Raw genomic sequence first — 14113 nt, 5'->3', positions numbered from 1 at the left:
TCAGCGAGACTGATAAGTTGATAAAGAGTAATTTGCGTGTATCGTTTAATGTAGTCATTCATTGTTATATGAGGCGACACATTCTTATTGCAGGTATATTTTTTCACTGTAAGGTTTTTATTTGATTTACCTATATTTATGTGACAGTCCCGTGATTAATGTAATTATTTTGATGTTGGCGCGCATTGTTTTATCCATATGTCTTGAAAATGTTTAGAAGACAGACGAATTGAGATGGTATGAAAGCATGAAGTTTTGCAATACCAAAAGGAAATCAATTAGTTTTAATGCAATTGAGACAAAACGTGTTTCGCTTTTATCAACGCTGGATTTGTCGTCGCTAACTGATCTTAAACATGATATCTTTAACTGAATGGGTTGGCGTATTTCTAGACCTTCGCAACTGCAATAAATACGACTCGCCTGCAAGCAACACTTTCCTTTAATCATTGTAATATAACAGTAACGTTTCGTCGTCCATCTAAGTAAATTGATTCATTGATTTCCTAAGCGTTGAAGAGCTTTTTTTTTTAAACAACGAGAACATGTTACAAACCTCAAAGTATCTTATCAATGACCGGTGCCAATTTATTCAATCTTATATGGACAATGTAACTAAGTGGTAATCACGAATCTTTGGACTTATCTTATCGATATGCTGTCTCCGAATGATAAATATATATATATATTATTGTTGGTTGATGACAATATTTTTCTTATAAACACCATTACATCATGTTCTTAATGAAATATGCTCAAGAACAACATAGATATTCATTCGTTTGTTTATATGTTGTCAAAATCATCATTTTTACGTTAAACATGTTTGTCGATTCACACGAACCGTTTAGCTTGATAAACTAGATATATCATTATTATGCTTACATTTATCAATACGAAATATCGATAGTAATCAAATTTTACTTTTTATGTTTTTCAAGGTGTATCTGTAGCTACTAGCTGCTTCACGTTGGTCGCCATTGCTTTGGAGAGGTACTTTGCGATTTGTCGGCCTCTACACTCCCGGAAATGGCAGACATTATCCCACTCTTACAAGACAATCGCAGTCTGCTGGGCGCTCTCCTTCGTCGTCATGATCCCGATTCCCGTTTACACGGAGTTCCGACACCTGAAACGAGGCAATAACATGTGCATTGAGAGATGGGGAAACGAGGAATGGAAAAGAGCGTACACCATCATAATTGACCTTGTTCTGCTTATACTTCCGGTTATTATCATGTCTAGTGCATACGGGATGATTGCCATGACGCTCTGGGTGGGGATGAAACGGGACGCCCAAAGTGAAAAAGGTATGTCATTATAAAGGGGAATGTCTTAAATAGATGCATTTTCAATAGGCAGGAAATCAAATGTTACGCTTGTTATTCATTGCAAATGTTATCTATACTTAAACTGTGTCCCGTGAGGGAACTGTCAACTTAACATAAAATATATCCCTCTATGGTTCATAGCAGGTGCACTAACGCCGGCCTGACGACAATATTAGGAAACATGTAGTTGGAAAATTTAGATGGACATCGAAAGTATTAATCAAACCAAATTCAATGGACAATCAAGATCCCCAACTTTCGTGATAAGGATAAAGTGCTATTCGGACCGGGAACTACTGAGCTATCCTAGGATATAGGTTACACAACATAGGGCTGGTTCCTCCAAACAAACTAACTTACTAACTAACCTTGGCTACTGCGAGGGTATACACCCAAATTACACAAACAAATGATTCCTCTAAACAAACTAACTTACGAACTTAACCTTGGCTACTGCGAGCGTAACACCCAAATAACACAAACAAAATATCAACAAATAAACAGGAAACACATTTTGTAAATCACTTAAATGGTATACTTCAAACATACATATTTTAACGGTTATCTGATTTTAGTACTTTTCGCTCCGCTATATCATTATTGCGTTAATTACATTTTCTATCTGCTATTCCTACAGAATTTATAAGACTGTGCTAATTCTTCATTGCGCTTATTTCTGATAATTTGGAAATGCGCGAAAATTTGAGTGCGCCAAAATTAATACGTTTAGAGTATGCCGATGAACGTACGCTTTGCGTATAAAATGTCGTAAATCCTTTTACATTACGGAGATACATGAAAAAAAAAAGATCATTTTGTACTATAGGATATTTTATTCTTGATTCATATCCTTTGTATTTAAATTGATTCAGTGTAATTCCTTCTACTGATCAAATCTAATCCGTCCGTTGTTGTAAGTGGGAAAGATATTACGGCATTGTTTTGTATGACTTCAAATCTCTATTACAGAAGCCATGAACGGCCACTCGAGTGCCCGTGAGGAGACTACGGGGTTTATGAAGGATGATGACCTTTCACCCGTCACAGAAGGATTTAGCAGTAAGACTGTCGCACCAGCAGAGTCGTACGGCAACCGATCCAAGTCAAAGAGGCGGTTCGATTTACAACGGGGCATGCGTCAGTCTAACAGCGAGAAAAGCCGTGCTGCAAAGCGACGCGTCATCAAGATGTTGTTTGCGGTTGTTTACGAGTTTTTCTTATGTTGGACTCCATTATATGTAATTCAGAGCTGGATCATTCTTGACGAGGAACATGCATTGAAGCATATCTCAATGACACTTTTAGCATTTATTAATTTAATTGCTTATATCTCCTCATGTTGTAATCCAATTACGTACTGTTTTATGAACAGGAACTTCCGGCAAGGATTTTTGTCTGTTTTTCGGTGTGTTCGTAACAAAAGATGGAAGCGCGGTAAAAGTGACATGTCATATTCTGGGAATTATCCTTCAATGTCTCGGACGGCAATCAGCACTGTTCCATCTTATGACAAAATACACGACTCATCAGACAAACCGTCTGATGACATGTAAACTATTTCTTTTCTCAAACAGGATGATGTAAATAGAAAACCTACAAAATGGCTTACGTAACAAATATACCTTCAGATGGTATGTCATGATTCATTTACCATTTACTATCCGTAATTGCCGTTTTTTCGTAAATATTCCGGACTAAGAATTTGGCTTTGCACTGTAATGATCAATTGTTGATTAATGTTCTATGTTCAAAGATACATTGACTGTGCATAGAGAAGGACTAGTGGAAAACTACGTTCCATTATCATTAATACCGAGATGTATCCTTATTTTGTTGTTTTCCATGTACTTGCACTTTATAATGTTTCAGGTTATTTATCATTATATCTAAATCGTGAACTTGTTTCTTGACACATCGTTAAAATATTGTTTAACATGTAATTAATCATTATATTGTTATGGTCATGGTATTTCCTTATTTCAACTTGTTTCCTAGGAATTAATCAACATATGTTTCTACGTAATTCATCGTGAATTTGTTTCCTAGAAAATTCATCATCGTATTGTTCCGTAGGTAGTTTATCATTACAGTGGTTTTCTCTTTTGATGACACATACATGTATGCATGATGTCGATATGCTCATGAAGTATAAAATCACTTTTTCAGGAAAATTCATTAAACGAAAAGATAAAATTCAGCGGTTGTATTTAATACTTGCACGGGTAGGATGCAATTCAATTAAGATTGCTGAAGCGCATCAATGATAAGCAAACTTTGATGCAGAATACAGTTTCTAATAATTTTGTTCAAAACAAAGGGGAAATGATCATATAATCGTGAAGATAGTAGTGGCGTTTTTTTTGACAAATGGCGGTTAAACTGACAGTTGTTTTCTGATAGCATAACGTCGATGAATTGCATTCAGACGAAATGACCTTCGTATTGGAAGAAAAAGGATATGCAGGCAATAGATAAATGTCAATGATGTCACCGTCATATACTTTTTCCTTGCAGGTTTTGTTTTGCGAAGATGAATTGCATGCATTTGAAAGACAAATAGTTTTGTTGATATAACATATCTAGGCGCATTCCAGGAAAGATTTCCTGTATTTTTATTCTCCTTTGTCATTGTTTACATTAACTCTCCTATTTTAGATAAATAAAATGATACGTAAAATGATGGTCTTGTTATCTGTTAACACACTGCGTTTACGTAAGTTTTCATGGACAAATTGTAGCATATCAATTTAACTGATAAGCGCAATTATTGATAGGCCCACTCACGTCACAAAATGTGCAAAATTTGCATGTGTCTTCATTGTAGCCTCCCACAATGCTTTAAAACAGATAAAACAACATCAAAAACAGAAACACAAAAACAAATTTCAGAGAAAGTAAAAGCATGTACGTTAATCAGCTTGCCTAAACATTTTCGATCTGAATGTCAGTCTGAAACTGCATTTGATTTCTGTATAAGCAATAAAACGGCAAGCGTCATATCTTATTGGAAGTGTCGTTTCTCCTAGAAGAATGAGCGGTAGTGCAGCACTTTCCACTGATTAACCTTTGATTGCTCATCATTTCCACGTGGGTGTCTATTCTGAATTCTAACGAAAGCCTCTCCTTAATTTTTTTTTATCTCATTACACGGATTCATTACAACATAACTTCATATTGCACAGGTGTTGAGGTGCAAATGTCTTAGCCATCAAAATTATTGGAATAGTACAGAAAAAAGCGCCCATGTATCCGAACTTAAACAAGAATCAATCAATATCACATACCCATATAACGAACTATCTCTAATCTTTAACTTTGAAAAATGAGTCTTGTTCCGGGATTTTTCCTTTGAATACCGATTCGTGAACTGAGAACATAGCACTTGTTGATGACATGACCATTTTACGTTCTCCATGAGACGAATCAGCTTAAGATAAACCAAATTAAACCTGTAAGAAAGTACAATCATTAAAACATTATTAAATGATAACTGTATAATAAGATGAAATAAATGTCCCCACTTAGAAATTTGAAAGAGCATTTCTATTGTTTAGGCCGTCAACTTCAGATGTCGAGTTGTTTTAAAACGGGCAGTCTGATTGGTCGACAATTTAAGTTAACAGATCTGTCTACCAATCAGAATGCACGTTGTAAAACCGCTCTAAAATAGATAGTCTACTTCCATTCCACAGTTGATGCATCATCCGATAGCACGACTGCTTTTGGTCCATTTTCTCAACTGTTGATACTTGTCACAGGATAAAATAATAGCAAGCGTTCATATTTAATGATTTACTTAAATAAGTGTTCATTTGACATTTAAGTATGATTTAACTTTTTCAATTTGAATTGAAGCTATATCCCAACTTTCGACTTTTCGATTGTCACACCTTGTTGATATATTATGAGTAGGGACTTGTATTTTTTTCTAGAGATACTAACGAGATGCAGACCACTATGCCAAAAGGAACATAAGACATGTATATATTTTATTAAAATATTAGTAGTAAATGGGAAAAGAGCTACATACGACTGTCTGTCTGTCTGTCTAACCGAGTAGATGATGATTTTGCATATAAAAAGACAAATTTCTCTATATTGATCAAATGAAAACAGCTGATTCAAAAAATACTCATAATCAACTTCTATTTCGCCTCCGACACTGCTCCGAAGTCTGCCAAATTGTGAATTATAATAAAAGGGTTTTTTACAGTAACATAGATATACAAACATTATATAAAACACATTTTTTGACTTGCATAACCCGACCAAATACCGCTCTTGGAATCGTCGTAATAACATATTACGCAAATGATGTCAAGTAAAAGATATTAGTCGCGGTAAAATTGACCCGAACGCCGTGAAGACAGATATTTCCATGAAAGCTCTTTTTTCAAATAGCTTACTAGATATATCGCCTGTTTCCTGCGACACAGTGTGGAGGTTAGTATTTATATATTGGGCACTCAAGCTGTGACGGATTGATATGTTTGCATCACGGTAGAGATACGATAATGGAGCGATGTCCCTGATCTGTGAACACGATGACAATCCATCAACGATATTGACGCCATTACCCAGGGTATAATAGTGTTTTATCATCAAAAGTTAGGTTTGCAGCCATATCGTGTGGAGAAAAACACATTCAGCTGCTGAAAGTAGCCTTCATATTGGCTGGATAATGCTTGAAATTATATTCATGGAGAAGTAGTTGTTATAATCAAGAGACTATATAGAATATGACATTTTAACCTATTTATATAAATGATTTCATACCGGAAGAACACCATACGAACACATTTTATAGCGCCTAGTGTTGAAATGACAATATATATTTCAAATACAACCGTAATGTATACAATTGTCAGTTTAATTTCCATTGGTTGATGTTTTGTGTTCATGGTAACAACCAGTTTTGCCACATCGCGGGTCTTACTTTGCTATTCAAGTGCACTTTCGTAGTTAATTATTAAATTGAATATATTCTTTTTATGTTATCGTTATTTTCTAAAACACACACACACACACACACACACACACAAAACCCCCAAAACAGCAAGAAATAAACAGTGTGTACTCCGAATATAATCGCGAATCGGTTTATTAGAATACACTCATTATTTTTGTGTGTGTCATAACTCCTTTGAATCTTATTATTCAATCTGCGGTACACAATTCATGTGGGAATCTTTTATTGATAAACTGTTTTCTCTTTGAAATTTTAACGTTTTACAAACGGCGACGTCATATTTTAGGTTATGGACAATTTCCTTTTTTAATGTTTCCATTTTTTTTTCAAACGTCTTTACGATGCTTATTTATGACGTAACAGCGTTGCCAAAAGGATTTTATACAAACTTTTCATACAGTTATCTTTTAAAGAAATTCTTCAGTGATTACAAACTTCGAACACTTACTGAGCGAAAATAATTGTATATGATAAAGATATATAACATTGGACTCGACCTTCTTTTTATCAAGGGGGGCCGCGGTGGCCGAGTGGTTAAGGTGTCCCGACACTTTATCACTAGCCCTCCTCCTCTGGGTTGCGAGTTCGAAACCTACGTGGGGCAGTTGCCAGGTACTGACCGTAGGCCGGTGGTTTTTCTCCGGGTACTCCGGCTTTCCTCCAACTACAAAACCAGGCACGTCCTTAAATGACCCTGGCTGTTAATAGGACGTTAATCAAAAACAAACCAAACAAACCAAACAAATTTTTATCAACAATGAATTTGTATATTAGTACGAATCCAGGAGCAGTACATTAGTATAAAAACCCAAATCACCTAACACTTTATATTAATGGTTGATACGACCTGATCAAATTCATATGTTACAAGCACCTTATACACCAAATACAAGTGTAATTCTTGAATTTACGAGGCAACAAATACAAATCTTTGTAAGCTTTCGTCGTGTTGTAGGAGGTGTCCGACAGGGGGGAAGACTCTCAGGGGGCAAGACTCTCATTCGCTGCTATCTTAAAAAACAAACAAACAAACAAACTCAATATTTGCGCGGTGTTTTTGACTTCCGGTTCTTTGTCCTTAGGTCACACGACTTTGAGATATCCATGCAAATGGTAACAATGATGCATGATCATATTTTTTTTCTATCAAATCAACATATTGCTTCTCAGATAGAGATAAATAATTCAAGGTAAGTGTTTTTTATATTGAGTTAGCTTTTGGCATGTTTGTTTAAGAAACAGACCGCACACACTGACAGATTGAGTTTCATTCTTTACCTATGGTTGTTTACATGCGGAGCATCGCCTGCCATATATATGGTGTATTGATGATTCTTTTTTAGTTATTTTTACATGTACAATATGGAATATTCAATCACAGATGTAACGGCAGAGACTGTCATATCAGCAATTTTTCGGAGAGCATTGTTGAAGGGGTGGAGACAATCATGACACCATTAAAATGCTTTAAAAACAAACAAAAAATGTTGTACATCATTTACGATAAATGTATGATTTACACAATGATATGATATGACTTATCAGTATACACGACATATTTACGTCTATGTGTGACGTGACAACGTATAACCACATATACTCATATATAACTTTGTGACAGCTAAATTGTAAATAAAATGTTGTAGCAACGTGATGTACCCAATGGGATGTACCATATCTTGATTGCTTTTTAGTCGATATGAACAGCTTTATTTCAACCTTGCAATAGGCGTAAATGAGGTGAAAACATAATCCAATATATTCACCTACGTAATAGAATTTACATGCACAGCCTCAAGATATGGCAAAATTAATTAGAATACTGAGTTAAAATTAGAAACAATAAATATTAATGATGACTGCGAGCCAGGGAATCTTAAATCTGATCAAATGCTGGAAGCGTTTAAAACAGTGTTACTTTAATCTGCAAAATTCTGTTGTACACACTGACATGGTGAATATGACTTGTCAAGCGCAGATGAAATGAAAGGATCTGAATCTCAATGGGAGCTCCAAACAATTGATTTCACTAAACACCCTAGGCCCTTAGCATCACTGACGAGTCCTAGAATAACGAAACAGATATTTTGCTCTACTGGAATACCTAATGTGTTATGAAAGGTGATCATATTTTGTGTCTTTCGTTCCAACCGTCAGATAAATTATACTTCACGATAGAAGTCCTGTACATATCATCTACTGATCTACTGTATCTAACTCTAAATGTGTTCCGAAAAGTGGTAGGTTATATATTTCTGCACATTGTGCAACACTTGACATACAATGTAGTATTATATCATGTAATGTGAAGCTCATTGGAGTTATTTTACAAATTCGATAACGCGCTATATAAACGGTGTTTATCATAATTATTATTACTGGACGTGATCTAAGAGAAGAATCTTCAACATCAGATCATCTAAACGTTAAGTAGGGTTAACATATTTGATAACACATATAAGCAAAAATTGTATAAAACATTAAGGAAGTTAAAGATGAAAGATTTTAATGTAGAGCTTATGTCATCAGTTCTTGAAATATATGTCTGAAGATATGAGTGAAAATATCATAGGCAGGAAATAAAAAGAAATCCTGCTATGATAGGCTCCTAGTCACAGGAATAGAACGATAGTTTGAAGTCATAGAGAACAGGACTAAATCCGCCGATAGTGAATACGAAATGAACTTCTGGCTAGCGGAGATACCAAATACGTCGATATCACACCATCTGATTAGCTGTGAATTTCATCGATATGGATTAGGAAGAAACATTTGTGATCTAAAAACTTCTTTTCAATCAAGTTAAGGGATAACAAAGTCAAGGTTGGACACACATATCATATCATACCGACACCGGGGTACCTCAAGGCACTGTATTAGCGCCAATTATTTTCTTATTCCACATGACTAGCCTCCTGTACCGTCTTAATACCGTTGATTTGTCTGTTCATTCATTGGTAAATAACTACTTATATTTTATATAACTATCGGAAAAAAAACGTTGAGCATCAATTACTTGAAGAAAAGAATAACGTATAAAGCTGAAATAAATACGGCTATAAAGACAATCTTTAAAGACAGCGCTATCTTAAAAAGTTAAATTGAATTAATTCAGAATAACAACAATGATTGTCATATATAATTCAATTTAATTGTGAAGAAATACAAACTTTACAAATACATTCAAATATACATTATACGTTATTCAAGAAAAATAGATATAATTGAACTATATCTTATTAAATAGTGATTCGGCTCACATAATTTAGTGGCTATGTTGGGAGAATTTGAACTTGATAAATTTGTATGTAGACTTCATACAAGTTATTGGATAAACATGCCCCCTAACATGTAATGGTTGTTTATCAGGTTGTCTTAAGTTCGTGAATTTTCTGAATTTGAAACTAATTCGAGTTAGATGAACACGATAAACAAATGTTACATGTTTGGGAAGCTCTATTAAACTAAGATTTGTTTTTTTCATTTACGACCGCAAACTCTTGCTTGGCCGAAAATCTGAAAATCTGGGGCAACTACTTTTGTGGTGAAACATTGCCGTCTCAATTGCGGACAATGTTAACTTCCATATGTATACCCCATTACGGTTACACGAACACCAAAAATCTAAGTACTGAACTGTCGTTTGATGTTCCATTTATATGAATATTTCATCAAAAGTACAACCAAAATCGTATTCAAGAATTTACAGCATATATTACCATACGTTGTGTCTTTCTTGGTGCTGTGTATGGAGACCATTTTTGGACTGTAAGTTGTTCTACTACTGCGACGTATCCTGCTATCGTTCTGCCCCTGAATGGGCATACACAACAACCCTTTCCCTTCACCGTGGAAGAAGAAACGTGTTCTAGCATTGTGGAGTAGACTGGTTGGGCCTTGCGGCCAAACAAGAACTCCGCGACCTGCAAGATGCACTGTAGAGTGAAAATTACAGGACGACTGTTGTTGTATTATTTATGTAGAGTACACATGCATTTTGCATGATTCTGCGGAAATCGCATGTGAAAACCTTTCTCCAGGCTTTATTTTTTCCCTAGGTTATTTGCACTCAACAAACCATCCTTATGTCAACTGTACACACATGTTTTTCATGTATTCTGACCCCCTTATACTCCGAAAAATAGAGTCTATACAATCGTCAGCATACGGGAATTCGGGTTCATTGTTTGCCAATAATTCAGTCCTTGACGATCGTAATAATACTAACACATTCTCACTTGCGACACTGTATGAATGCCAAGTTTCTAAGCATCTGAGTAATTCTTGTAAGTTCTAAAAGTAACGATATATGATTTCGATAGAAAATGTCTAAATGTCTTGTTAAAAAAAGTTAAATGGTTCGTGCAATTGCTGAAGGTAAAGAGTCTTAGTGCTTTATTGTATCTCTAACGAAGAATATTTTGACCGTGAGTAAATATAGGAGTTGTGTATGACTGATAGACATATGCTATTTCATTACTACCGACTGCGGAAAGAGTGGCACCTATCGTTTTTATGACAAAGGGAACTGTAATTAGAATCATATAACTAGATATTACATAGCAGACAGATATTGGAAATATGGCCATAACGGAACACCATACGCAGGGGACTGTAGCAAGAAATATGCTCCTATACATTATATAGCTATTGGTATTACACATATATTACATGGGACTGTAGCAGGAAACATGTAACCCTATATTACATCGTTATCAATATTACTAGGCTATCACAGGAGACTGTAGTAGAAAATACGTACCTCTATATTACATAGCTATCAATAGTACATAGATATCATAGGGGACTGTAGTAGGAAACATGTACCTATATATTACATAACTATCACGATTACAGGGACTGTATAACATGTGTACATGTGACAATGAACGGTAGTGTGGTATAATTTTCTCCGTTTGCTGTCGAGAATCATTCAACTAAATAGAGGCAAAATATTTGCGATGCTAAACAACGATATCTTTCGTCCTTTTTTCTGTGAAGACACGACCATAACCGTGGTACAGATTGTGTCGTTATAACGTGGTGTGCGGGAAGGGAAATAACGTCGATTAGCGGAGCAAAATAACGATAAGCAATGAACCGAACAAATGATGGTGGTAGATTCATGGACTCGAATGTGAGCTTTCAAATATGTTCCAATGATTTTTCTTTATTAGTAGTTAGCACTTAAGGAGACAAAGAGTCGATCTGGTTGTAAGATATCAGAATGGAGCAGAAATATGATATTTGACCATGAATATGTAATGTTTTTACAGGATGGGGTATCAAAACTGACGACAAATCGTGACTGGGAATCGAAGCGACGTTGAATGCTGTATAATGACGTCAAATAATCTCAAAATGCTATTTTGATTAGTTGTAAGTTAACATATAGGTAGCTTACACATTTGATTGTTGTTTTACAGGGCTAAAAGAGGACGGTTATCGAGTGCAAAAGAGAAAAATCTAAATGTTTCATAAACAATAACACAGGCGAACACCCCGATTTCCCAGGGACCTACTTTTGGTCGTCCTCTGGATCAAGATTCAGTGTGATGCAGCAGACATCATCCTTAGGGCTCTATTATGTCCTCTTACCAGAAGACATCGGAGAATCCAGCCCTGATCCTTGAGGGGGATGAAGCTCGATAACTGTTTAATCATCGAAAACCTTTAAAGACAAATCGGTACCGATTTCTACTCCCTCAGACATCTGTTGATTTTCAATCTATATAGCTAAAGAATATTTCATACCAATTACACTCACGTGTGGTTTTTACCGTCTTGCCGGTGTGCGGATGATGTCAGCAAGGTGTTTTCGTTACGCTGCACGGTCCCGTAATTGCTAGTTGGCTAAAGTGCGAGGCTACCTTTATACTGGACTCTATTGAAGTTAGAATGAGTTTATTTCGTTGGGTTTGATGTCCGTGTTATCCTGATTGATGACTAATTGGTTGCATGTTTTCGCACTTTCAACTGTCAATAAATCATTGGTTACGTAATGTCCCAACAGTTTGCTAGTAAGGGTCAGCAGTAATAAATACCTTTTAACATTTCCATTGACATCACATTCGTCTTTCGGTTCACTCCCATTTTGACATGAGGCTGCTTTAACAAGCACCTCTTGGAAACAGAAATAGACCAATGAGCTTTTCTAAGGTTCTCTAGCAATACATTCAGGGTGTAGTCATTTACTATAAGGGGTACATCCGGGGTCAGCCGAAGAGTCCTGATTAAGAAGAATGGCATTGCTCATATTAAACCTGGTAACAGCTTTGGTGGACTCTTGGTTCCTCCTAAGGACAAATCTAGTACAATAAGTGCGGTGACATACAATCCATGTGACACATGTTTCGCGTTCTAAGATTATAAGAAAAATGTGTTAGCAATAGATTATATCCACTTCGATAAGGCTTTTACTTGCATTTTAATAAAACAGGCAAGTGAATTATGACGTATAGACAATGTGATTTCAAAGAAAAATCTAAAAGTCGGGATGACATTATGAACAAAAGAGACAAACTCAGAGTCCCGTCAATAAGTAAACCGGAAAATAAATCCATTATCAAGTATTTTCTGCAACACCAACAACACCAGCCATTATAGTTTTGTTCTATGAGTATAGACACGTCTTTCAAATGACATGTGATATTACATATACATGTCAATGACTAACAATAGTATTGAAAACGACATCCCTGATGACAGCGACTACCTTTCATCGCCATCTTACATTTCATCAGTTTTTATCATATCAAGATCAGATACAGTATAACACATCATAAACAAACATCAAATTACTGTAAAATATTTTTTTTTTTAAATCGACAGTTTAGCAGGGACTAAACTCACTGGTTTAAAGCGAATCAGATCGTTATAATATCAGTGCATAAATACCCTTTAGTACGACTTTAGGTATCGATTGTACGACTTGGTATGTGATTTTAATGAATTTAAATATGGTTTGTACGACTTTTTATTTGGTTTGTACGACTTTGTATGAGGTATTTTATAGTATGTCCTTTTGTTTACAGCGGTTATAGTCCGATGAATGACAATAATCTTGTGTATTTGGTTAAAAATACTGAAAACTTTGGGAAACCGTTGTTACTCATTTGTAGTTTAGGTTATCAATTTGCGATGATAACCTCTCGTGCAGGAATTTGCCAGTTTCAGGTAAACTTTGTATTTGGTCAAGACCTGTCGGAGAGGTCTCGAATAATCAGAAATCGGCAAAAATCAGTCATAAATAATTCTGATTGTTACATGTCTACGGAAATTAATTCTTACCATGGCTATCACGAGATATAGATACCAAATACAATTCTTTGATATTAACATGATGTATCTAAAGCAATTAAATTGTATACAAATTGTAAGTCAAAAATATGTATTAGTTGGCTCATTACGACTTTAATTTCACTACTGTATTCATCAGCAGTTACATCCGGATCTCTGTTACCTACAGCGCTTACACAGCAATTTGCGTTAGCCTCTTCAAATTCTTATCAACGATTTTGATAAATGTATTCCGCTGATCAATAAGCTATATTTAGCCTTCGAACTATGCCAAGGCGGGCTTAGCTAGTATTAAGAGAATTTTAAAACCATCATCATGACCGTATTTTGAATGCCTGGATTACATCTTGCGCAGTGCTTGCTTATTTAATCTTAGACATTCACCAGTTTTTATAGCTTCCTGGATCACCAAAGAAGGCATTGATGCACTGCAAGAGATGTTTCCGGCTTCTATGGCACTTAATGATATCTTTAATTGTAATTGATTTGTTCCTGGCTTCTGTTGTTGTCTTTC

At 35.5% G+C, this 14113-nt stretch overlaps 1 protein-coding gene across 1 annotated transcript in view; it reads left to right on the top strand.

Moving 5' to 3' along the window:
- The window catches only part of LOC117329588 (cholecystokinin receptor type A-like), a 54796-nt gene extending 50794 nt beyond the window's left edge, over positions 1-4002 (top strand). Inside the window, exons 2-3 of the mRNA XM_033887599.1 lie at positions 942-1310; positions 2301-4002. Of these exons, the coding sequence (XP_033743490.1) occupies positions 942-1310; positions 2301-2884 (953 nt within the window). The 3' untranslated portion in view covers positions 2885-4002. The remainder of the gene's footprint in view (positions 1-941; positions 1311-2300) is intronic.
- Positions 4003-14113: the final 10111 nt, after the last annotated feature.

This window comes from Pecten maximus, chromosome 6, assembly GCF_902652985.1.
Source record: "Pecten maximus chromosome 6, xPecMax1.1, whole genome shotgun sequence".
Taxonomy (NCBI): Eukaryota; Metazoa; Mollusca; class Bivalvia; order Pectinida; family Pectinidae; genus Pecten; species Pecten maximus.
Note: the sequence above shows the minus strand (reverse complement) of the source record. Positions and strands in the feature narration are given on the sequence as shown.